Source organism: Mauremys reevesii, unplaced genomic scaffold (assembly GCF_016161935.1).
Source record: "Mauremys reevesii isolate NIE-2019 unplaced genomic scaffold, ASM1616193v1 Contig3, whole genome shotgun sequence".
Lineage (NCBI taxonomy): Eukaryota > Metazoa > Chordata > Testudines > Geoemydidae > Mauremys > Mauremys reevesii.
This window is the reverse complement of record NW_024100840.1, coordinates 2142604-2167706: the sequence shown is the minus strand read 5'-3', so window position 1 is coordinate 2167706 and position 25103 is coordinate 2142604. Positions and strand designations below refer to the sequence as shown.

The window sequence follows — 25103 nt, the reverse complement described above, 5'->3', positions numbered from 1 at the left end:
AGGACCCCGCCGGGGCAGACTCGCTGTGGGAACCGCATGGAAGGGCAGAGGATGCTGAATGCTCCAAGGAGAGACCCAGGAGGTGAAGCCGTGTGAGCTTCTTGCCCTGAACAAGTCTGCTCCAAGGGAAAGGAGGCTCCCCAGAGTCCTGACTGGCTTTGTGAGGAGCAGTTCCAGAGCAGTGCCCGCGGACTCTGTGACACCCTGTACCCACCATAGGGGAGGCGAGTGGGCTTTCTGGACCTGAGAGAGTCCCTAGGAGCATGTGCAGTGACTGTGGTGCAGAGTGAGTGTGCTGCGGGGAGCGGAGAGGAGGGGTCCCTCCCCTGGATTTTGCTGCTGCCGGTAACGGGGTGGGGGGGGAGTCCTCTCTGGGCCTAGCCCTGGGGCAGACTGTCTGCATCCCAAGTTCCTTATCCCCAGCCCTGCCCCATCCCAGAGCCTGCGCCCCCAGCACCCCAACCCTGAGCACCCTCCTGCACTGTGAACCCCTCATCCCCAGCCCCACCCCAGAGCCCTCACCTGAGGGGAAAAACGTGCAACTTAAATTTGGTGGTCAGTTTGGAGTATCATTGTGTTTAGCACAATACTTGATGATTTTACACCCCTTTAAAGTATATAACTAGTCGTATACAGGTGTTACAAAGTGGGAATGTTCTTCTCTGAATACTGTGTGGGTGCCTCAGTTTCCCCTATCCATTTCTCAAGGATCTAGATGGTGGGATAAGGGGGTGTGATTGTTGTAGAGCCCTAGAGGGCCAGTGTGATGCCATCTGCACAGAGAATGGCCAAAACCCTGTCTCCGGGCAACTGATGGCCTGGGCCGCTCTCCTGCAAGCTGCCAACTGAAGGTGTTGGAGAACAAAGAGATCAGGTGGCCTCCTAATTCCTGGAAAAGAGACAAAGGACAGAGGAGAGAGTGTCAGTGCTTGTGCAGACCCCCGGGAAGCGCATGGTGTGGAAGGGGATGCTGGGATGCTTTGGAACTACTCCATACTAAGCCAGTCAGGACTCTGGGGGAGCCTCCTCTCTCTGAGCATACTGTCTCCAGGGCAAGACGCTTACACCTTCCTGCGTCTGACCTCGGAGCATTCAGCCCTTCCACACCGTGCGCTTTCCACAGCGAGTCTGCCCAGGCAGGTCCTGGGGCAACCAGAGGTCCCTGCACCCCAACTCTGCAGTCAGACGTGACTCTCAGCCAGCCGGTAAAACAGAAGGTTTATTAGACAACAGTATCACAGTCTAAAACAGAGCTTGTAGGTACAGAAAACAGAACCCCTCAGTCAGGTCCATCTTGGAGGGTGGGGAGCCTAGACCCAAGTGCTGGGCCTCTCCCCATTTCCCCAGCCAGCTCCAAACTGACACTCCCTCCTCTAGCCTTTGTGTCTCTTCCCGACAAGGAGGCCACCTGATCTCTTTGTCCCCAACACCTTCAGCTGGCACCTTGCAGGGGAAACTGAGGCACCCACACAATATTCAGAGAAAACATTAAGAACATTCTCACTTTGTCACAACAGGTGCAACAAAATTTAATACCGTATATTGAAGCAGGCAAGTGCTGCTTCTGACTTTCCACTTTCAATTGACCCTTGTAATCTTGTGGAGCCAACGCGTTGTAGCTTCATTTTATATCAGCTTACAGGGCAAGAGTGGGGGGGGGAACCACCATTTTAGGCACCACCAAAAATTATACAAACCTGCCGCCTATGGAGTTGGTGGGTGAGATTCTGTGGCCTGCGTTGTGCTGGAGGTCAGACTAGACGATCATAATGGTCCCTTCTGACATTAAAGTCTATGAGTCCATGAATCATCACCTGAATCAGATGCCACCAGCAGAAGGTAGATTTTCTATTTTGGTGGTTTGAGTTCTGTAGTTTCTGCTTTAGAGTGTTGCTCTTTTAAGACTTACGAAAGCATGTTGCTCACCTCATCCCTCTCATATTTTGGAAGGCATTTCAGATTCTTAAACCATGGGTCAAGTGCTGTAGCTAGCTATAGAAATCTCACATTGGTACCTTCTTTGTGTGTTGTCAAATCTGTAGGGAAAGTGTTCTTAAAATGAACATGTGCTGGATCATCATCTGACATAGCATTAACATGAAATATATGGCAGAATGCAGGCAAACACAGAGCAGGAGACATACAATTCTCCCCCAAGGACTTCAGTCACAAATTTACTGAATGAATTATTTTTTTAATGAGTATCATCAACATGGAAGTTTGTTCTCTGGAATGGTGGCTGAAGCATGAAGAGGCAGACACATTTTTAGCATTCTGGCATGTAATTATCTTGCAATGCCAGCTACAAAAGTCCCATGCGAACGCCTGTTCTAACTTTCAGGTGACATTATAAATAAGAAGTGGGCAGCATTATCTCCCGTAAGTGTAAACAAATTTGTTTGTGTGAGGGATCAGCTGAACAAGAAGTAGGACTGAGTGGACTTGTAGATGCTAAAGTTTTACATTGTTTTATATTTGAGTGCAGTTATATAACAAAAAATAAGTTTAAATTTGTATGTTGCACTTTCACAATTAAGAGGTTGCACTACAGTACTTGTATGAGGAGAACTGAAAAATATTATTGCTTTTCTTTATAATTTTTACAGTGCAAATCTTTGCAAATATTTTAATACATAAAATGAACATTGTACTTTTTGTATTCTATGTTGTATTATCTGAAGACAATATATTTGAAAATGTAGAAAACATGTAAAAATGTTCAATACATTTCAATTGCTATTCTGTTATTATTTAAGAGCGTGATTAAAACTGTGATTAATCGTGATTATTTTTCTGAGTTAATCAGATGAGTTAACTGCAATAAATTGACAACCTTAGGAAAAAAACTCTCCATCTTGGACTCCTGGCGCAGAGTGCTGAAAGCTGGAGTGCACCGTGCATGGCAGACACCCTCTTCTCTCACTACAGTAGGCAAACATCGCCTAGTAAAATCCTGCACTAAAACATAGCCCTGAGTTTTGCTCCTAATTATGCAAGTGCCTCTTCTCTGTGACTGCACTGGCTTTTCTCCACCATTAGAGAGAAATGCAGTTTCCCCTGTCTTGTTTTAATGTTTGTCTTCCTCTTCTGTTCGTCACCCCTTTGGTCATCTCTTTTCTGGATAATACTGGGTGTTATTCCCACAGCATCTTCAGCATTCATCCCCCCCAACCACTGTGTTTTCCACAAAAAATGAAACTTTAACCCACTTTTAATTTGTAGTCACCCCTAGAATGCCAGCACCCTCAGGCACAGTACCTACTGTGCCTCATAGGAAATCTGCTCCTATCACCACCCCGGCCCAGGACCCTGTGTGCAGGGTCTCACCACCTTCCTCATAGGTGTGGCAGCAGATCACACCCCACTGATGTGGGGTGGCAGCAGATCACACTCACAGAACATGCCCCCACCCGACATACAGAGATGGTGTCAGCAGGGACCTCCAGGCCGGAACCCGTGCTCCAGGGGAGTGGGAGCAGCACCCAGCGGTCTCTGTTTTAGTCTGTGTGCAGAATGAGTGTGTGAGCTCAAATCTCAGACCAACAGCCTCCCCTTTGGCTTCCTACTCCTCTTACTGTGTCCCCACTTCCTTCCAATGACCCCTGAAGTCACTGCGACCCCCTCCTCCCTCTCTCCTCGCTCATTCCAGCCCCATGCTCACTGCCACCTCCTCTCCCCCCCCAACCTCTCATTCTCTCTCTTCTACCTGCTCGTTGCTCTCATCAGCTGGAGCTCTGCTTCATGTGCTCCACACCCTCAAGAGGGGAGCTCCTCACAGGGCCCCATTTCCTCCTCCAGCTTCCCCTTCACCCTTTGCTACCGGCGGGAGCTCAGACCACACCCCAGCCCTTCCCATGAGCAATGGCAGCAGGGCTCAGTCTGCCCTGGTGGTGGGACTGGGACCCGGCAGCTCCTCTCAGTCCCGTTCTTCCCACACCCCCTATTTCCTCTGCTCTCCATTCCTGTGAGTCCCCAACCTTCACACCGGTTACCAGCCCAGCTGCCTACCCCTCTGCTTTTCTGCTCAGGCCCCTCCTTCATATCCATCACCCTCCCCTCTGCCTTCTCCCTGCCCTGCCCCACCTCTGGGAGCCAGGCAGCGGGTGCCTGGTAAGGGTGATGCTGAGGAGCAGCAGCTCAGCACACTCCCCATTGGCACACGGAGCTACCAGCATTGAGCCTGGAGACAGCCTGTGCTGTGGTCAGTGACCTCCAACCCCACAGACAAACCCATGTGTCCCCCATTCTGTGCGTGGGAGGAGATCACTGACACTAGCTGTCTCTACTCCATGGCCAGGCCTGATCTCTGGTTGGGAGGAGTCCAGTACACTGGGTGTACACAGCTGTGTCTTGGCTTAGGGATGTTGAAGCTTCACTCTGGGACCGAACACAACTCTATTAACAGGCCTCAGTCCTGAATGCAGCACTCCCCAGTCCTAGGTCTGTCCTCACTAGATGGTGCAAAGTGCTGTGCTGTGAGATGTTTTCCCAGTGTATAAAGGTTCACTGGGATGAGACGTGAGCTCACTTCACTTTCAGCAGGAGTCGTTTGGATCCAAGACCTCTAGGATTTACTGACTTGATCCGTAGCCCCCTTGACTGCCCATTTACCCTCCCATAGAGGTTAAAGCATTAAGCCAAATGTGAGCACAGGGCCACAAACCTTAATTCTCTGCCACCTGTCTGGCACCTGCGCAGTGATGTTCTGAATCTGTCACACTTGTTCCCAACAGGGCCGGGGAGCAGCAACCGACTCACTGAGGAATCAGAATTGAGGCTCATCCTCGTCGGTAAGAGTGGAGGTGGGAAAAGTGCAACAGGAAACACCATCCTTGGGCAGGAGAAGTTTGAGTCGGTACTGAAGGCAACACCCGTTACTCAGACATGTAGTGAAGGCAGCAGGACCTGGAATGGAAGGCAGGTTGTGGTTATCGACACACCTGCTATTTTTGACACCAAGGACGCTGATGAACAAACCACCCATGAGATCAGTCACTGTATGGAGCTCTCCTTCCCAGGCCCCCACGCTCTGGTGCTGGTGACCCAGCTGGGCCGTTTCACTGAGGAAGACCAGCGCGCCGTGAAGAGAGTGCAAAAGATTTTTGGTCCCAAGGCACTGAAGTACACAATCGTCTTATTCACCCGCAGAGAAGACTTGCAGAGTGGAACTCTGGAGGAGTATATCTCCCACCCGGAGAACAAACAGCTTCTGCAGCTGATCAAACAATGTCAGGGCCGATACTGCGCTTTCTACAATAAAGCTACATGGGCGGAACGCGCTGCCCAGGCTGACGAGCTGATGACTAAGATTGCTCGTATGGTGGAGGAGGAGAATAAAGACCAACCTTTCTACACTAATGAGGTGTATGAAAAGGCTGAGAAGCTTCAAAAGGTAAATGATACATTTTGTGAGAAAGATGAAAGACCATGTCAGTCTGAAAAAGGACAGGCTGAGCTGAGAGAATTGATAGAAACGCAGAAATCCTATGAGAAAAAACAAGAATGTAAGCACTGTTCCTGTTGTTGTGTTTCCTAGTGCAATGTGTCTCAAAGCCAAAATGTCCAAAGTGGAGAAGTGATGGTAACTGAGCTATGTCTTTTGTGTGGTTCTCCTGTGGTTTTACCAGGCTTTGTAGAGGCTCAGGAATTAGAGATGGAGGGAAATGAACTTTTAACTCTTCTTAAGTAATATTTTCAAAGCTCCTCAGGGTGTGTCTACATGGCATTTTGGAGTGCGCGAGAGCACGTCTCTCAGCCCAGGTTGATAAAAGCCCAACCAAACCCTCAGGCTCCAGAACCTGAGCTTCAGCTCGAGCTGAAACTTCCCAGAGCTGTCTCTGAAGCTATTTTTAGAGCACTAGTGCAAGACCTGCTAGCCCAGGCTGGGATGCTTGCTCCAAAATGCTGTGCAGACGTACTCCACGTGACTTCAGAGCCTATGTCCCATTTTCTCCAGGTCTTGGGGGATTGAGACTTTGGAGGATTGTTCCCAACAGAATCTACTCCACTGTTCTGTTCCATTCAGTCTTAAACAAATCACTGATGGAAACCAGCTGTTTGTTGATGAAAGCCCCACTATCTGCTAGGAAAATGTCCTGTTACCCTAATTGTTCTTTTCTTCAATGTCACCCAGTTATACCTATGTACAAATCTTTGGTCCATCCTAAACAATTCAGGTCTTCCAAATGCCCAACCCATTTTACTGCTCTTCTCCAGCACCCCTATAATTCACCTTTTCTGGAAGTGAAATGCCAAGATCTGAAAGCAACATTCCAGTTCTAGCCAGTCCTGTCACCTCCCTGCTCTGGGACACGATGGCTCTGCAGCCCAAAGGCAGATTGGCTTTGTCTGCTAACACCTCACATGGCAAACTCACATCTAATATGTGTGTTTCCGCACATCTCATAATCTCTAAAAAGTCATTAAAGGAATTTCACTGTTGCATAACTAGAAATTCCTAAGTCCTGCATCTCGACAATCCATATGTCCCTCAGCCTATATTAGTGCAGAATGTTTATACAGATGCAGAGAATCAGCACCAGGCCAAGGAACCACTTTAAACCACTTAAGTCAAAGCATTAACTAGCATTTGTTCTTTACTAATATTACATACTGAGAAATCTGTACCAAAGACATCTTATTGTGAAGACATGTTTTAGGAGACTGCTGTAGTATAAACCTCTCTGAATTAAACAAGCATTGTTTAGAGATAAGTTGGAATTGTTTTATATTCATGTTTTGATTATGTTGAAAATGAAATTGAGCAGGTAATCTAAGGTTCTGATGTATGAAGAATTAGATAGTTGTAGTGAAAAATATATGAAATAACCAGATTAATGGTAATTTTTACATCCTGGTAGAGTGAAACTTTTTTAAAAAAAGTTATTGATACATTGGTTGCCAAAGACTCAAGAAGATACATGCTCTTTAAAGTGAGAGAACCTAACGAGCATTCTCTTTGTTCTTCTAAAGTATTAGAAAAGTAATAGTTTTCTGGTAACAAATATTAGAGTTGTACATGCAAGATCAGGTCTGGATTCTGCTTTCTGGAACTGGTACTGAATTGTTTTGTCTTTAAAAACTGTGCTTACAGTTTGCACTTGTATTTCAGTGAGTTACGATTAAAATATTTTAATCTCTATTTTATAAATGGTTACCAATATGGGATTCTGTTTTGTTTTGTTCTCTTAGGGTGAAAATAACCCTGTTGCAGAGAATCAGCACCAGGCCAAGGAACCACTTTAAACCACTTAAGTCCTTAAAATATGTCTTTAAGTGGATTTAAATGATGATGTTCTGTGTGCTGCCTCTGTACAGGGGTGAAATTCACCCATAATATATCAGTTACAGGCCCCATATCTAAACATGTTTATATTGACACTTAGATAAAAAAGAATTTAGACTGTTTGAAAATCAGAGAACTCATTAAAATATTTCAATGTGTCTATAAAATTCATAAGCTGAAATTGAACACCATACGTAAGAACATAAGATCGGCCACACCGTATCAGACCAATGGTCCATCTAGCCCAGGATCCCGTCTTTCAACAGTGGCCAGTGGCAGGTACTTAAGAGAGAATGAATAGAACAGGAATCATCGAGTGAACCTCCCGTCTTGTCCACTCCCAGCTTCTGGTGGTCAGAGTTTTAGGACACCCACAGCATGGGGACTGAGTCATTGATCATTTTGGCTAATAGCCATTGATAGACTTATCCTCCATCAACTTCTCTAATTCTGTTTTGAACCCTGTTATATTTTTGGCCTTCACAACATTCCCTGGCAATGAATTCCACAGGTTCACTGTGTGCTGTTTGAAGAATTACTTCCTTTTGGTTGTTTTAAACCTGCTGCCTATTAATTTCATCCAATCACCTCTAGTTCTTATGCTACGTGAAAAGATCAATAACACTGCCCTATTCCCTTTCTTGATACCATTCATAATTCTATAGACTCTATCATAGTCCCCTTAATCATCCCTTTATTAAATTGAACAATCCTAGTCTTTTCAATCACTCCTTGCATGGAAGCTGTTCCATACATTTTTGTTAGCGTCTCTGTGCATTTTCCATTTCTAATATATCCCTTTACAGGTGGGGTGCCCGGAACTGCACAGCATGGATTTCTATAGTGGCAGATATTTTCATTATCAATCCCTTTCCTACTAGTTCCTGTCATTCTGTTAGGTTTTTTTGACTGCCTTGGCACATTGAGCAGATGCTTTCAGAGAACATGACTCCAACATCATCTTCTTGGGTAGTTACAGCCAATTTAGACCCCCTCATTTTGTATATATAGATTGGGATTATGTTTTCCAACATGCATTACTTTGTACTTATTAATACTAAATTTCATCTGGAATTCTGTTGCCTGGTCACCAGTTTTGTGAGATCCCTTTGTAATTCTTTGCAGTCAGTTTTGGACTTAACTACCTTGAGTAATTTTGCATCATCTGCAAACTTTGTCATCTCACACTTACCTATTTTTCTAGGTCATTTATGTATAGGCGGTTCTGCAACGCTTTGTGGACAGTGAAGGGCTTGACGAAGCACGAAAGACGTCAAGGCCATCCACTGCAACTAAAGAAGTTACCAGTCGTGACGATTTTTCGTACCATTGGTGTCTGGCTTTTAAGGTCGAGAGAGTGGGATTGCTCCCGTGCAACGGCTCTACCACTTAAAAAGCTTTCACACACAGGTCCTGTGCAAATCATCAAACATCATCATCATACCACCCAAGTCCTGCGGCGATGGGGGAGGGGCAAAGCGACAGGTGGAGGTTACCACTGGGAGTCGTAGTCCCAATCCTGCACGCAGGCGGCCTGTGGATAGGTGGTCATCCAGCTCTGTACCTGGGGCAGCAGAGTTGCCTGGCAGCATCCCAGGCGACTGAGCAGCCCTCTTCAGGACAGCACTGCTCACCCTACTAAAGGAGGGGCCTAGAAAAGGTGGCCTAAAAATTGCCTGCTCTACAACAACTGGCCAGCAAGCTGTGACTGGCAGTTTAACCCAGACCTTCCAGGGGGTATCAGTGAAAGATTGCTGAAACTACGCTTCCCACTAAATGCCAAACGTCATGCCACCATCATCAGTGCATACGCACCCACTCTAACATGCTCTGACAACTCAAAGGAACAATACTATGAAGATCTTGACAGACTGATCAAGGCCACACCTGTAACAGACAAACTACTCCTAGTTGGAGATTTCAATGCCCGAGTCGGGGCTGACAGCGAGAACTGGAAAGGAGTAACCGGGCCACATGGTGTAGGCAAAATGAACAGCAATGGACTACTCCTTTTGAGCCTTTGTTCTGAAAATGACCTGACCATTACCAACACTCTGTTCTGACAAGCGGACAAATACAAAACGACGTGGATGCACCCTAGGTCCAAACAGTGGCATCTGATAGATTATGCCATTGTCAGAAGGCGAGACATCCGAGACATACTGGTCACCAGAGTAATGCGAGGCGCAGAGTGCTGGACAGATCACAGATTAGTCAGGATGTCTCTTCAACTTCACATCGCTCCCTCTCGGCACAAACGCCCTAAGCATGTGCGACCTGCTTTCAACATAGCCATACTGAAGGATGCTCAGTGTTTCAACAATTTCCAGAGGAGTCTTGATGACAAACTGACATCCCACGGACAATTGATCGGTACTGTAACCGAAAAGTGGGACCAGCTCAAGCAGATAGTGACTGACACAGCAATAATATCTCTTGAACCAAAGAAAAGAACACATCAGGATTGGTTTGATGAGAACCAAGAAGAAATATGCTCAGCACTGGAAGTAAAGAGAAAAGCCTTTATCGAATGGCAGAATGACCCCTCCTCAGTCTCTAAACAGGACCATTTCAAGTACCTTCAGAGCAAAACACAGAAAGACCTCCGTCAGATACAAGACAACTGGTGGGAGAGCAAAGCCAAAGAAATTGAGCACTATGATGAGACTCACAACTCAAAGATGTTCTTCAGTGCTATTAAGACTGTCTATGGACCTTCTAAACCAAAGACCACCCCATTGCTCTCATCAGACAACACAACGCTGATTAAAGACAAAGAAGGCATCAATGAAAGATGGCGAGAACACTAGCAACCTTCTCAATAGACCATCAACCGTGAATAATAATGTCCTCAGTGAAATTCCACAACAACCTGCTCTGATAGATCTTGACTTTCCGCCCACTATAGATGAGATTAAGAAAGCTGTTAGCCAGATGAGTTCAGGAAAATCTCCTGGAAAAGATGGGATACCAGCAGATATATACAAAGCAGCAGGTCCAGCAGCACTAGCAGCATTCCACAGCGTGATCATCAGCATCTGGCAGGATGAAAACATACCACAGGACCTCCGCGATGCTACTATTGTCTCTCTTTTCAAGAACAAAGGCAGCAAAGCAGAATGTGGAAAATATAGAGGCATATCCCTCCTCTCCGTTGGTGGGAAGATCATCGCTCGCATCATCTTGAACCACCTAATAGCCAGTATTTCCGAGGCAAATCTACCTGAAAGTCAATGTGGTTTTCGACCTTGCCAGAGCACAGTCGACATGGTGTTTGCTGTCAGACAAATACAAGAATCATAGCATCTCAGGGTTGGAAGGGACCTCAGGAGGTCATCTAGTCCAACCCCCTGCTCAAAGCAGGACCAAACCCAACTAAATCATCCCAGCCAGGGCTTTGTCAAGCCTCACCTTAAAAACCTCTAAGGCCTGGTCCACACTTATAAGGGGGTTCGAATTAGGGTACGCAAATTCAGCTATGTGAATAATGTAGCTGAATTCGAAGTACCCTAATTCGAACCACTTACCCGTCCAGATGCGGCGGGGTCGAAGTCCGCGGCTCCCCCGTCGAGTCCACCACCGCCGTTTGCAGTGGAGGAGTACTGGAGTCGACCGTGGCGCTTCCAGAGTTCGAACTATCGCGTCTATATCAGACGCGATAGTTCGAACTCCGAGAAGTCAAACTCGCCGCGTCAACGGGGCAGGTAAGTGAAGACCTACCCTAAGGAAGGAGATTCCACCACCTCTCTAGATAACCCATTCCATTCTTCACCACCCTACTAGTGAAAAAGTTTTTCCTAATGTCCAACCAAACCTCCCCCTCTGCAACTTGAGACCATTACTCCTTGTTCTGTCATCTTCTACCACTGAGAACAGTCTAGATCCATCCTCTTTGGAACCCCCTTTCAGGTAGTTGAAAGCAGCTATCAAATTCCCCCTCATTCTTCTCTTCTGCAGACTAAACAATCCCAGTTCCCTCAGCCTCTCCTCATAAGTTATGAGCTCCAGTCCCCTAATTATTTTTGTTGCCCTCTGCTGGACTCTCTCCAATTTATCCACATCCTTCTTGTAGTGTGGGGCTCTGTCATAGGTCTCCTTCCCCACTTGGAGCTTTTGGGTTCCAAGATGGGGACCTGCATGGGCTCCTCTAAACTAATCCTAGTCTAGATCCGGTTCTGCTGCCACGAGTTAAGTTTAAAGTGGGTAACACACTGCCTGTCCCCCAAACTTCCCCTGGGGGACCCAGATTCAAACCCCTTGAATCATACCAGAGAGAGAGAAACAGCCAGTTCCCCTCCCCTCCTTCCCCCTCTCCAGCCTGCTCCGGAGAGATTACACATCGAGTCAAATCCTTGACTCAACACAAAGAGGGACTCACCTCCCCCTCCCCTTCCCTTGAAATGCAACCAAGAGAAGAATCAATCAAGTCCTAAAAAGAAAAGAGTTTATTAAAAGAACAAAAAGAAAGTACACTATCTCTGTAATACCAGGATGGAACAATACACAGGGTCTAACTTATAAACCTGGAGAGATTTCTCCCTCCCCCTTTCTTTCTCAGTAAAAGCAAAGTAACAGCAACAGAAATAAAGATATTCCTTGAGCAAAACACACAATTGCAAATGTAGAAATAACTTATAATACTAGTTCGCCTTGTTAACACTTACTAGCCTGAATAAATGAACAATACTGCAGAAATCTTGGAGGACACGAAAAGGTGTCTGGACTCCCTTAGCTCCAAAGAGAGACTCTTTCAAACAAAAAAAAAAAAAACAGAAAAAAACTTCCCTCCACAGAGATTTGAAATTATCTTGTCCCTGATTGGTCCTCTGGTCAGGTGTTCATCAAGTACTGCTTGTTAACCCTTTACAGGTAAAAGAGACCTTAACCCTTAATTAACTGTTTATGACAGGCCCAAAACTGGACACAGTACTCCAAATGAGGCCTCACCAGTGCTGAGTAGAGGGGAATGATCACATCCCTCGATCTGCTGGAAATGCCCCTACTTATACAACCCAAAATGCCATTAGCCTTCTTGGCAACAAGGGCACACTGTTGACTCATATTCAGCTTTTCGTCCACCATAACCCCTAGGTCCGTTTTCTGCAGAACTGCTGCTCAGCCATTCGGTCCCTAGTCTGTAGCAGTGCAGGGGATTCTTCCGTCCTAAGTGCAGGACTCTGCACTTGTCCTTGTTGAACCTCATCATATTTCTTTTGGCCCAATCCTCTAATTTGTCTAGGTCCCTCTGTATCCTATCCCTACCCTCCAGCGTATCAACCACTCCTCCCAGTTTAGTGTCATCTGCAAACTTGCTAAGGGTGCAGTCCACACCATCCTCCAGATCGTTAATGAAGATATTGAATAAAACCGGCCCCAGCACCGACCCTTGGGGCACTCCACTTGATACCGGCTGCCAACTAGACATGGAACCATTGATCACTACCCGTTGAGCCCGACCATCTAGCCAGTTTTCTATCCACCTTACCGTCCATTGATCCAGCCCATACTTCTTTAAGTTGCTGGCAAGAATACTGTGGGAGACTGTATCAAAAGCTTTGCTAAAGTCCAGAAATAGCACATCCACTGCTTTCCCCTCATCCACAGAGCCGGTTATCTCATCATAGAAGGCAATTAGGTTAGTCAGGCATGACTTGCCCTTGGTGAATCCATGCTGACTGTTCCTGATCACTTTCCCCTCCTTTAAGTGGTTCAGAATTAATTCCTTGAGGACCTGTTCCATGATTTTTCCTGGGACTGAGGTGAGACTGACTGGCCTGTAGTTCCCTGGTTCTTCCTTCTTCCCTTTTTTAAAGATGGGCACTACATTAGCTTTTTTCCAGTCATCCGGGACCTCCCCCGATCGCCATGATTTTTCAAAGATAATGGCCAATGGCTCTGCAATCTCATCGGCCAACTCCTTTAGCACCCTCGGATGCAGTGCATCAGCCCCATGGACTTGTGCTCGTCCAGCTTTTCTAAATAGTCCCAAACTACTTCTTTCTCCACAGAGAGCTGGTCACCTCCTCCCCTTACCGTGCTGCAGAGTGCAGCTGTCTGGGAGCTGACCTTGTCTGTGAAGACAGAGGCAAAAAAAGCATTGAGTACACTAGCTTTCTCCACATCCTCTGTCACTAGGTTCCCTCCCTCATTCAGCAAGAGGCCCATACTTTCCTTGACTTTCTTCTTGTTGCTAACATACCTAGAAACCCTTCTTGTTACTCCTAACATCTCCGGCTAGCTGCAGTTCCAAGTGTGATTTGGCCTTCCTAATTTGACTCCTGCATGCCTGAGCAATACTTTTATACTCCTCCCTGGTTATTTGTCCAATCTTCCACTTCTTGTAAGCTGTTCTTTTGTGTTTAAGACGAGCAAGGATTTCAGTGTTAAGCCAAGCTGGTCGCCTGCCATATTTACTTTTCTTCCTACACATTGGGATGGTTTGTTCCTGCAACCTCAATAAGGTTTCTTTAAAATACAGCCAGCTTTCCTCGACTCCTTTCCCCGTCATGTTATTCTCCCAGGGGACCTTACCCATCAGTTCCCTGAGGGAGTTGAAGTCTGCTTTTCTGAAGTCCAGGGTCTCTGTTCTACTGCTCTCCTTTCTTCCTTGTGTCAGGATCCTGAACTCGACCATCTCATGGTCACTGCCTCCCAGGTTCCCATCTACTATTGCTTCCTGTTCTATTTCTTCCCTGTTTGTGAGCAGCAGGTCAATAAGAGCTTTTCCCTAGTTGGTTCCTCCAGCACTTGCACCAGGAAATTATCCCCTACACTTTCCAGAAACTTCCTGGATTGTCTGTGCACTGCTGTATTGCTCTCCCAGCAGATATCGGGGTGATTAAAGTCACCCATGAGAACCAGGGCCTGTGATCTAGCAACTTCTGTTAGTTGCTGGAAGAAAGCCTCGCCCTTTCATCCCCCTGGTCTGGTGGTCTGTAGCAGACTCCCACCACGACATTACCCTTGTTGTTCATACTTCTAAATTTAATCCAGAGACTCTCAGGTTTATCTGCAGTTTCATACTGGAGCTCTGAGCAGTCATACTGCTCTCTTACATACAACACAACTCCCCCACCTTTTCTGCCCTGCCTATCCTTCCTGAACAGTTTATATCCATCCATGACAGTACTCCAATCATGTGAGTTATCCCACCAAGTCTCTGTTATTCCAATTACATCATAATTCCTTGACTGTGCCAGGACTTCTAGTTCTCCCTGCTTGTTCCCCAGGCTTCTTGCATTTGTGTATAGGCACTTAAGATAACTCGCTGATTGTCCCACTTTCTCGGTCTGAGACAGGAGTCCTCCCCTCTTGCACTCACCTACTTGTGCTTTCTCCCGATATCCCACTTCCCCACTGACCTTGGGGCTTTGGTCTCCTTCCCCCGGTTAACCTAGTTTAAAGCCTCCTCACTAGGTTAGCCAGCCTGCTTGCAAAGATGCTCTTCTCTCTCTTCGTGAGGTGGAGCCCGTCTCTGCCTAGCAATCCTTCTTCTTGGAAGACCATCCCATGGTCAAAGAATCCAAACCCTTCTCTCCGACACCATCTGCATAGCCATTCGTTGATTTCCATGATTAGACGGTCTCTACCCTGGCCTTTTCCTGCCACAGGGAGGATAGACGAGTACACCACTTGCGCCTCAAACTCCTTTATCCTTCTTCCCAGAGCTACGTAGTCTGCAGTGATGCACTCAAGGTCATTCTTGGCAATATCATTGGTGCCCACATGGAGAAGCAGGAAGGGGTAGCGATCCTAGGGCTTGATGAGTCTTGGCAGTCTCTCCGTCACATTGTGAATCCTAGCCCCTGGCAAGCAGCACACCTCTCGGTTTTCCCGGTCAGGGCGGCAGATAGATGACTCAGTCCCCCTGAGGAGAGAGTCCCCGACCATCACCACCCTCCTCCTCCTCCTCTTGGGAGTGGTGGTCATAGAACCCCCATCCCTAGGACGGCGCATCTCACGCCTTCCAATCAGTGGAGTCTCCTTCTGCTCTGTTCCCTCAGATGTACCATCCACTCCACTCTCTGCACTAGTACCTGTTAGGCCTGAATAAAGATGTAGCACAAATCCAGTTATGCCAACCTGACCGAAGTCAGGCTAACAGAGGTTTCTGGGTAATCCCAGAGTGGAAAAATACTGAGAAGCAGCATTGTCTCACAAAGTCCTGGAAAAAGTGAGATAAGCCAGGGGTTGCATTCCTGGCATAATACCAGCTGTGCTGTGTTAGGAACAGTGTTTGAAGAACTGATAAGAAACCCTAGAATCCCACAGTTTAGATTCTTACTCCCTGGTTTAGTTATCGGCTTGTTTAAAACTCCCCTGCATTCCTAACTTTTGGTGCTTGTTAAGATATTATTAATAATTTAATGTTGTAGACATAAAGTCTAGGCATGTGTGTATATTAAAAGTGTCTAGTTTCAAGTTGTTAGACAAAGGGGGGTGGGTTGTTTAAGTGAATGATGTATGACGTAATAAAACTGTCTATATAGGCTAATACTAAGCTGTAAAGAGTGGCTGTTTCTCTCTGGAAACGAGCTGCTCTCTATTGATGCGTGCACTTGTCAATAAAGAGCTTTTGATCGGACCTTGCTGGTGTTGCCTGTCTCTCTGCGGTCAGACAACGAACTTCGCTGTCGGGGTTAGAGTCCCTGACATATCTGCGGAGAGAACATGAAAACGGTTGCTCACCTGCATCTGTGTTTCTGGTACATGGACGTTTCTGGTACTCTTTCCTATTCTGGAAGTCACATGCTACCAATTATCCTCGCTGGCCTTCTGTCCCCGCTGCGTAGCCTGCTCTGAATCTTCAGAACATTGTGCCCGCTGAAGCTGATCCCGACGTCTCTCCAGGAAATCCTCATTTTCTTTTATGGAATGCAGGGTTGATATTCGTTTCTCCAGACCTTGAATCTTTTCTTCCAATATGGAGATCAGCTTGCACTTTGTACAGACAAAGTCGCTTCTATCCTGTGGAAGGAAGACAAACATGGCGCATCCTGTGCAGGTCACAACAGCGGATCGCTCAGCATCCATAGTTTCTTCCTTCTAAGAGCTTCCTTACTTGTGGCAGAAGCTACTCAGAGAAAACTGCGACGGGGAGCCTCAGTAGGCTCTCTCCAGGCGAACTCCCAGGCAAACTCCTTCTGTTTGCCTCTCTGCTATTCGCTGCTCAGCTGGTTCGCAGCTGACTGCCTTTTTATAACAGTCAGGCCCAGCTGGAACAAAGCACTCCCAAATCACACTGGTCAAACAAGCAATCAAACAATCAAGCACATGGTCAAACTGCCAAACTGTCCCCTCAACAGACACTCAGATGCTCATCAGCGCAGTCCCCCTAATGCATCACTTAGCGTACCTCTGCTCAGTCAGCTCCCAGGCAAACTCCTTCCGTTTGCCTCTCTGCTATTCGAGAGAGAAGTGCATTGAACAGAATATGCACCTGTATGCTGTCTTCATAGATCTGACAAAGGCGTTTGATACCATCAACAGGGAAGCCCTTTGGACCATTCTAACATGACTTGGCTGCCCAAGAAAATTTGTCCAGATTATACGTCTTTTTCATGACAGACAAAGTATTTTCTGCTGGAGCCACATCAGCCCCCTTCAACATCACCAATGGCGTGAAACAAGGATGTGTTCTCGCTCCTGTCCTATTTAACCTGTTCTTTGCATGCGTCCTTAACCATGCAATGAAAGATCTGGACTGAGGTATATACTTGAAATACCGGCACGATGGTTCACTTTTTGACCTCCGTCGCCTGAATGCAAAGACTAAGACAGTGCAGAAACTCCTTCTTGAGGCACTCTTTGCCGACGACTGTGCCCTCATGGCTCACACTGAAAATGATCTTCAGCACATTGTCAACAAGTTTGCTGAGGCCTCGCAACTCTTCGGACACACAATCAGCCTCGGAAAGACAGAAGTTCTTCATCAGCCTGCACCTGTATCAAATGCTTCTGTCCCGAGTATCTCCATTGATGGCACTCAGCTTAAATTAGTGGAGAACTTTAAATACCTGGGTAGTGTCGTATCTATTGATGGATCACTGGATAATGAGATCAATGCACAAATATCCAAAGCAAGCCAGGCACGTGGCTGTCTGCGTGTCAAAGTTTTAAACCACCACAACATCCGGATGTCAACAAAACTGCTTGTGTACAGAGCTGTTGTTCTCTCATTTCTTTTCTACCGGTGTGAAACATGGACACTATATAGGCATCACATCAAGCAGCTCGAAGCATTCCACATGCCTCCGCAACATCATGAAGATCCGCTGGCAAGACAAAGTGCCCAATCTCGAGGTCCTCAAGAGAGCCCAGATGACAAGCATCGAAATGATGATCATGAAGTCACAGCTACGTTGGACTGGTCATGTCAGCCGCATGGATGCCAACAGAATCCCCTGCCATCTTCTCTATGGCACCCTAGAGATCTCCCTATGGCACTCTATGAGATCTCCCAGGGCACCGGGCATAAAGGTTGTCCACGGAAACGTTACAAGGACACCATCAAAGCCAATCTGCAGTATAGCAGTATCAAACCCAGGGACCTTGAGGACACAGCCAGCGACAGAACACAGTGGTGTGCAACAGTTAGAAATACCTGCATCGCCTTCGAGGAAGACCGCTGCCGGCGTCTACAAGAGGCACGCGAATGACGTCACAGAGCATCAGCAGCGCACAATCCACTGACCGCGAACTTCCCATGCACCATCTGCAGCAAAATGTGCACCTCTAGAATTGGCTTGTACAATCATCAGAGGGCACACCATGAGACCAACAATAGATGATCTGCACAGATTTGTCATCATCGGATTGATAGACTACCAAGAAAGAGCACAGGTCCCAGTACAGATTGTCGGGGGACTCCACTATTTACCACTTTCTATTGTGAAAACTGACCATTTATTCCTACCCTTTGTTACCAGTTAAATGATCCATGAAAGAAAGGACCTGCCCTCTTATCCCATAACTGATTACTTTGCTTAGGAGCCTTTGATGTGAGACCTTGTCAAAGGCTTTTTGAAAGTCCAAGTACTCTATATCCACTGGATTCCTCTTGTCCACATGCTTGTTGACACCCTCAGAGAATTCTAATTGATTGGTGAAGCATGATTTCCCTTTACAAAAAACATGTTGGTTCTTCCCCAACAAATTGTGTTCATCTATGTGTCTGATAATTCTGCTCTTCACTATGGCAATTTTCCTGATACTGAAGTCAGGCTTACTGGCATGTCATTGCCAGGATCTCCTCTGGAGCCTTTTTAAAATATTAGTGTCACCTTAGCTACCCTCCAGTTATCTGGTATAGAGGCTGCTTTAAGCAATAGTTTACATACCACAGTTAGTAGTTCTGCAGTTTCATATTTCATATTTGAGTTTCTCCAAAATGCTTGGGTGATGCCATCTGGTCCTGGTGACTTCTTATTTGTTTAATTTATCAATGTGTTCCCCAACCACCTCTACTGACACCTCAGATTTGTCACCTAAAAAGAATGGCTTGGATGCAAGGATCACCTTCACATCCTCTGTAGTGAAGACTGATGCATATAATTCATTAAGCCTCTCTGTAACACCCGTGAGTGCTTCTTTAACACCTTGATTCTTCAGCGGTCCACTGAATGTTTGCCAAGGCTTCCTGCTTCTGATGTACTTTAAAGGGTTTTCTCCAGTCTCTCTTCTCCTGGGGTGGGGGCGGGGTTGGCTGTTGTGTGTGATGGAGGCATCTGTGGGGGGCAAACAGCCCAGACACTCTGCCTCTTTCAGCCTGCAGCCTGGGCTGTATCTCCTGCTGCTACACTGGTATCATGTGCTCTCCAGGCCTGGCATGTGGGGGAGGAGGGAGATCTTGGGCATTGGGGCTGGTTTCCTCATTTTGGTCCTTGTGAGGAAACCAGCCCCAATGCCCAAGGGCTGGGTGAGCCCTGACTGACTGTCCCCTGCCTCAGGAGGCCCCACATCCCCTCTAGAGGATTTGTCCGGCTCAAGGAGAAGCAGGAGGTTAGAGTCTGTTTCAAGAGGTGACACTAAATTTCTGTTGATTGTGGCTGGCGGGTGGGATAGCCAGAGAGCCCCCCACTAGGGGCCTTAAATAGCCAGAAATGGACAGTTCAACAGTTGCTGTAGGATGAACAGTGGGCAAGGAACCAATGGTCTACGGGGCTTTGTGTACAGGGGTTCCACCAAAGGAGAAGATTACCCAGGTGGAGATGTTCCGCACATGCATTACGTAATCTGTTGGTGAGCCCAGCACCAAAGCACGGTCTCCTGCTGACATTTCTGGCTCGTAGCATTTCCTTGCACTGCAGGCAGGTGGCTGCATTTCCCGCCTTTCTTTTCCCTCGCTGGTTTGGGCCATGGGTTGTGCTAGCACCACAGCAGCCAAGGCTGCGGGTCTCTGGCAGACTTGGCTTCTCTCTCCATATCAGTGATGTTCCCTTCTGTCCCCAACATCGCTATGGTAACCACATCCCTGGGCGGTCTCCCCTGGGAGGTGAAAGATGCCAGTCAGGGTTACAGTCACAGCAGCCCACGCTTGGCTCTGCCCCAGAGCCATTCTGCTGGGTGGGAGGGAGAGAGCTGCTCTGGCTGGATTTATTCCCCTCATACCAGCAGGGCTGGAGGTCCATGGAATCACACAGGCTAGAGCTGGAAAAGCCGCATTAGCTCCCAGCTAGTCCAGCCCCAGGGGTCACAGCAGGGTTGCCCCTTGCTTTGTCCTCAGTTCCTTCCTGCAGTGGCTCAGTGGTGGGATTAGAAACATTCAGCTGGAGAAATCTGTCCCCTCCCGTCCCAGGGAGCAGGCCCCAGGGGAGGGAGCACAGGAGAAGTTCTTGGCTGGTCTCCCCTCCGGGGCCAATGAACCCATCCAAACAACACAGAACGAGGGCTCAGAGTGTAAAGGGGGGAACAAACACCCCAGACCAGGCTTGTTAAAGGGCTGACTCTGACCCAGGCATGGGGAGCAGAGTGACAAACAGCCCAGACATTCACCCGTACACTGCCGCTGGCCTGGGCTGTTCTCAATCATTCCCTACCATGCCATGTTCCTTCCATACCTCCTTGGAGGCAATGGGGTTGTGTCAGGGGAGAATTTGCCCCTTGCTGTTTGGCTTTGGTTTGGTTCCAGTGTGTCACCGTCGGGGGCAGGAATGGGTGTCACCTGCGTTGAGTGGTGCTGGCCCAGCTTCAGGTGCGATGAGAGAATAAGCAAGTAATGGGGTTTTTTTCACTGAACTGCCTGGGGCCCGAGGGCAGGTAAAGCCTGCCAGATGCCAGTGACAGCTCCGGGTCATACGGCAGGTCGGCCCAAATAAATCCTTTGGTGGAGAGACACTAGCCATGACTCTGGGCCCTGCTGCGTGCAGTACGACCACAACTCCTCTGGTTTTACTGCAACTTTCACAATTTTATCATGACTCTAGCGAGTTCTGGGGGGGTTGCTTTATTATCTGTCTCAAGAAAACATGGCCACAGACATTTATTCAAAATGTCTGCTATCTCCGATTACTGTCTGTGGGGCTGAAGCAGCAATTTGGTTGCAGTGGCCCTATGGTCTATATCTACATGGGAGTTGTGAGTCTGCCCTTAGTAAAGATGGCTGCTACCTCCATCTGTTTTCAATGGGATTGAAGCCCTGACCACAGGCACGCTGGCTGCCACTGCAGGGTTCAGGGGGCTGGTCAGTGTACAGGGACTGTGAGGAGCAGCAGAGACCCGGTGAAAGGGGGATGGGGAGAGTGAGGGGCAGCAGGGCACTGGGCGAGCAAGAGGCAGATTTTGGGGTGCAGGGAACAGGGATCACGGGGATGTGGAGGCAGGATGGAGGATGAAGGGGGTGCAGAGCATAATGATGGGGTGGATGCTGGAGGAGATCAGCTGGCGGCTCTCCCAGCCTGAGGCAGTGCTGAGCGAGGGAGTCCCCTCCGTGCAGCCAGGGGAAGGCCGTATTGCAGTGTTGCTAATTCACATGAAATGATTGCAAATCCTGGGGATTTTGGTGCTGCAGAAGGAGCTGCTGTGATAATGGGAGAAGTTCCTCTAGGCCCGTGATTGTCAGGGCTGGGCAGAGCTCTGTGCAAGAGCTGCCGGGCTGACCACACAGAACTAGCCTGCCACTGAGCCCTGCCTTCCACACATGGCCCTAGAGCAGAGAGGGTGCTGGGGCAGTGGGAGACAGGTAGGTTGCCAACTTGGTCAGACCGGAAGGAGCAGACACCATTGTCAGCAATGGAGTCTGGTCCGACTCAGTTGGCAACCACTGAAAGGGGAGGGGAGAGTCGGGGAAGCAATGCGGCTGGGCCCCAGGCAGAGACTATATGCTGCTGAGTCTAGGAAATGTCTGGCAGTTCCCCTATCTTAGGGGTGAGGAGAAGGTCAGTGGTGTCTCTGTCTGAGCAGCGGGGAGGGGGGGGCATCTGTGTGCATTATGGATTAATTGTTCAACCTGAGCTTATCACCCACGCATCAGCAGGGGAGTGAAAAAGTCAAAAGACACAGACTGAAAACCCCAAAATCTCTCCTACTGGGGGGTTGGACAAAGCACATCACCCCCTCCCCCATTCCCCTGCTGCCCTGCTACCTGAAGCCCAGCCCTGCTGAGCACTGGCTAGGAGGGGCCAGTTTCATCCCTGGTGTAATTCCACTGACATCAGTGACTGAGGCCGAATCCCAGACTTGTCTCCTTCCTTGACTGGGCCAAAATCCTCCCCATCCTGCATTGCTCTGTGTCACACTGTCTGTCTGTCTGGGTCACATCACACTGTCTGTCCAGTTCTTATACCAGTGCCCATCCCTGCGGTAGCTGGGTACCAGCCCGGTGTCTAACTAGTGGTGAATTGGACCCCAGCAAATGAGGGGCCCCAGATTCCATCACCCCTCAGCCCCATGTCAGATGCCCCGAATGGAGGAAACCCCCACAGCACCCTCTGACCCCATCCCTGGCAGAAGCCATGGGACTGGGGAAAGTCCCGCAGCACCCCACCCCATCTCCGGCAGAAGCCCTGGGCCAGGGAAAGACCCTCCCATTGGCCCCATCCCAACCCGTCCCTATGCCCAACCCCGACCCTGACCCAGAAGAAGCCACACCAGCACCTGGCGCCCCCAGCCACTGGCCGCACCAGCACCCGGCGCCCCCAGCCTCCACAGGCTCCACTCCCTCTGCAGGTTAGCAACAGACACGCTCCAGTCCCTGGGCTTCAGAGCATCCCTGGCGGTGTCCAGCCCTGGAGCCACTGGACACGCACAGAATTACAGACCTGCTGTTCCCAAAGGTTCAGTACAGCACTGCTTACTAGTTACCCTGGGAACACAGCTCCGCGTAGCACTCGGCGCTGAGATTCGGATTTAGAGAAGGCGAATGTATCAGCATTTAACAAAGATCGGAGAGTCCGATAGCAGCCGGCAGCAGCACTGGAAACAAAGGGTAAAATAAAGCAATAGGCCACATACAAAAGCCTCAACTTAAGTCATGGCACATTATGATGTCATCGGAGCAGAAGCTCACCAGAAATCCTCCCCGTGTGTTCCAGCCTGGCATGGCTGTGAGCTTCCATTCATGAAGAAAGCCCCCCCCTCCCCCATCAGCTCACTTCTAGGTGAAAGATCCTATGTGTCTCTCTGGGTACGTCTACACTACAGGAGTAGTTCGATTTAAGGTAGGTCGAATTTGTGGATTCGACCTTACGAAGTCGAATTTGTGTATCCACACTAAATACACTAATTAGACCGTTTGAGTCCACAGTAGCGGAGCCAGCGTCGACTTTGGAAGCGGTGCACTGTGGGAAGCTATCCCACAGTTCCCGCAGTCCCCGCTGCCCATTGGAATGCTGGGTAGAGCCCCCAATGCCTGCTGGGGGAAAAAATGTGTCGAGGGTGGTTTTGGGTAACTGTCATCATTGAACCGTCAATCACGCCCTCCCTCCCTCCCTCCCTCCCTGAAAGCGCCTGCGGGCAATCTGTTCGTGCACTTTTCTGGTCAGTGACAGCGCGGACGCCACAGCACTGCGAGCATGGAGCCCGCTGCGGTCATCGCAGTTTTCACCTCCTCGCACTTTATCATCCACCTCTTCCACAGTCAGCTGCTGAGAAATTGGGCTACTTTTCAATGGTGCTGCAAGCACTGGGGGACCATAGGGGACGTTTTACCAACATCAACGTCGGGTGGCCAGGCAAGCTTCATGACGCGTGTGTTTTCAGGAACTGTGGTCTGTTTAGACACCTGCAGGAAGGTAGTTTCTTCCCGGACCACAAAATAACTGGTGGGGATGTGCAGATGCCTATAGTCATCCTCGGGGACCTAGCCTACCCGCTAATGCCCTGGCTCATGAAGCCCTATACAGGCGCCTGGGACAGCGACAAGGAACTCTTCAAATACCAGCGAGCAGCGTGACCTGTGACTGTTCAGTTTCTTTACAGAGAAGCTGAACCTGCCCCTGTTTCTTTACCCAGTTACTGTTGACTCTCCTCTGCGGTTACATACCCCGTTCACCCCGTTTCCCCCACTTCCAACACACGTGTAAAAATAAAATACATGTTCCATTGTTACTTAACAAAGGTTTCTTTATTAATGACTTTGCGTTAAAGGGTTGAAACTGGGACACAGACTGTGCTGGGTAGGGTGTGCGGTGATGTAAAGACCGCCTCTAAACTCAAGGAATGACAGGGTCCTGCTCCTAGAGCGGCCCGCAGTGCCAGACTGGGGTTGTTTCAACGGAGCCTGCCATCCCTCCTTTTTGGGATTCTGTGTGCGGGGGGCTTTGTGACCTTGTTGCGGAGGAGGACGGATACAGATTCCTCTGTTGCGTGACTCAGCGGTCCAGGACAAGGACCGTTGCATAAGATCTGTAACCGCCCTTCCCCGCTACAAAGTCACGTCCCCCCCACCCACACAGAACCTGGAGAACAACCTCCCATACCGACAAGGGTGCCTACTGACTGCACTGTGTGTGTGACCTGCTGCTGATCCTGCCCCCGTGTCTGTACCCTGGTAAAGGTGACTGTCCTATGCAATTAACAACCCCCTTCCCCACGCCCCCCTTCAAACACAGTCTTCTGTGAAAAAACATGACGGAAACAGTAATTAACAGCAAAGTATTTTTAATAATTAAGTAGACAGTTAGGGGATGAAACTAGGATTGGGACTTGTGTGAGTCCGGAAGGGAAGGACTTCTCCAAATTTAGGGTATGAGGGCTTTTGGGTACTTGAGCACTCTGCTGGGGTGCAGTGACAGTTTTCACGGCCCCTGGCAACCCTCCTCCTGGTTATTTTAGGTGAGGGGGGTATGGGACTTTGTGGCAGGGGAGGGCGGTTGCTGATACACTGCAGGGGGGCTCTGTCCTCCTGCGGTCCTGCAGAACATCCACAAGGCACCTGAGCGTGTCCGTTTGCTCCCTCACTAGTCCAAGCATTGTTTGAGTCACCTGCTTGTCTTCCTCACGCCACCTCTCCTCCCGTTCGCTGTGTGAGCGCTGGTACAGAGAGAGGGTCTCCCTCCACTGGCTCTGCTGGCCCGCCTCGGCTAGGGAGCAGCCCATACGTTCAGCGAACATCTTGTCCCTTGTCTTTTTCTTTCGTCGCCTAATCTTTGCCAGCCTCTGCGAGGGGGATGCTGTGCCAGGTCTGGAGACAGTCGAAGCTGTGAGATGGGAAACAGGTAGTGAATTCCTTGCAAAGATACATTTTTGCGAACAATTAACAGTCTAGGCTGTCTCTGTGAATTCTGGGTTGAGATCCCGGTGCCTGATGGGGCAAAAAACATTTTTGCGGTGGATTCTGGGTAAATGTCGTCGGTCATTCCTTCCTCTGGGAAAGCAACGG

General features: G+C 48.6%; 1 protein-coding gene across 1 annotated transcript in view; it reads left to right on the top strand.

Moving 5' to 3' along the window:
- The first annotated feature begins 2899 nt into the window (after positions 1-2899).
- The window catches only part of LOC120393770 (GTPase IMAP family member 1-like), a 31951-nt gene continuing 9747 nt past the window's right edge, over positions 2900-25103 (top strand). Inside the window, exons 1-2 of the mRNA XM_039518266.1 lie at positions 2900-2927; positions 4734-5504. Of these exons, the coding sequence (XP_039374200.1) occupies positions 2900-2927; positions 4734-5504 (799 nt within the window). The remainder of the gene's footprint in view (positions 2928-4733; positions 5505-25103) is intronic.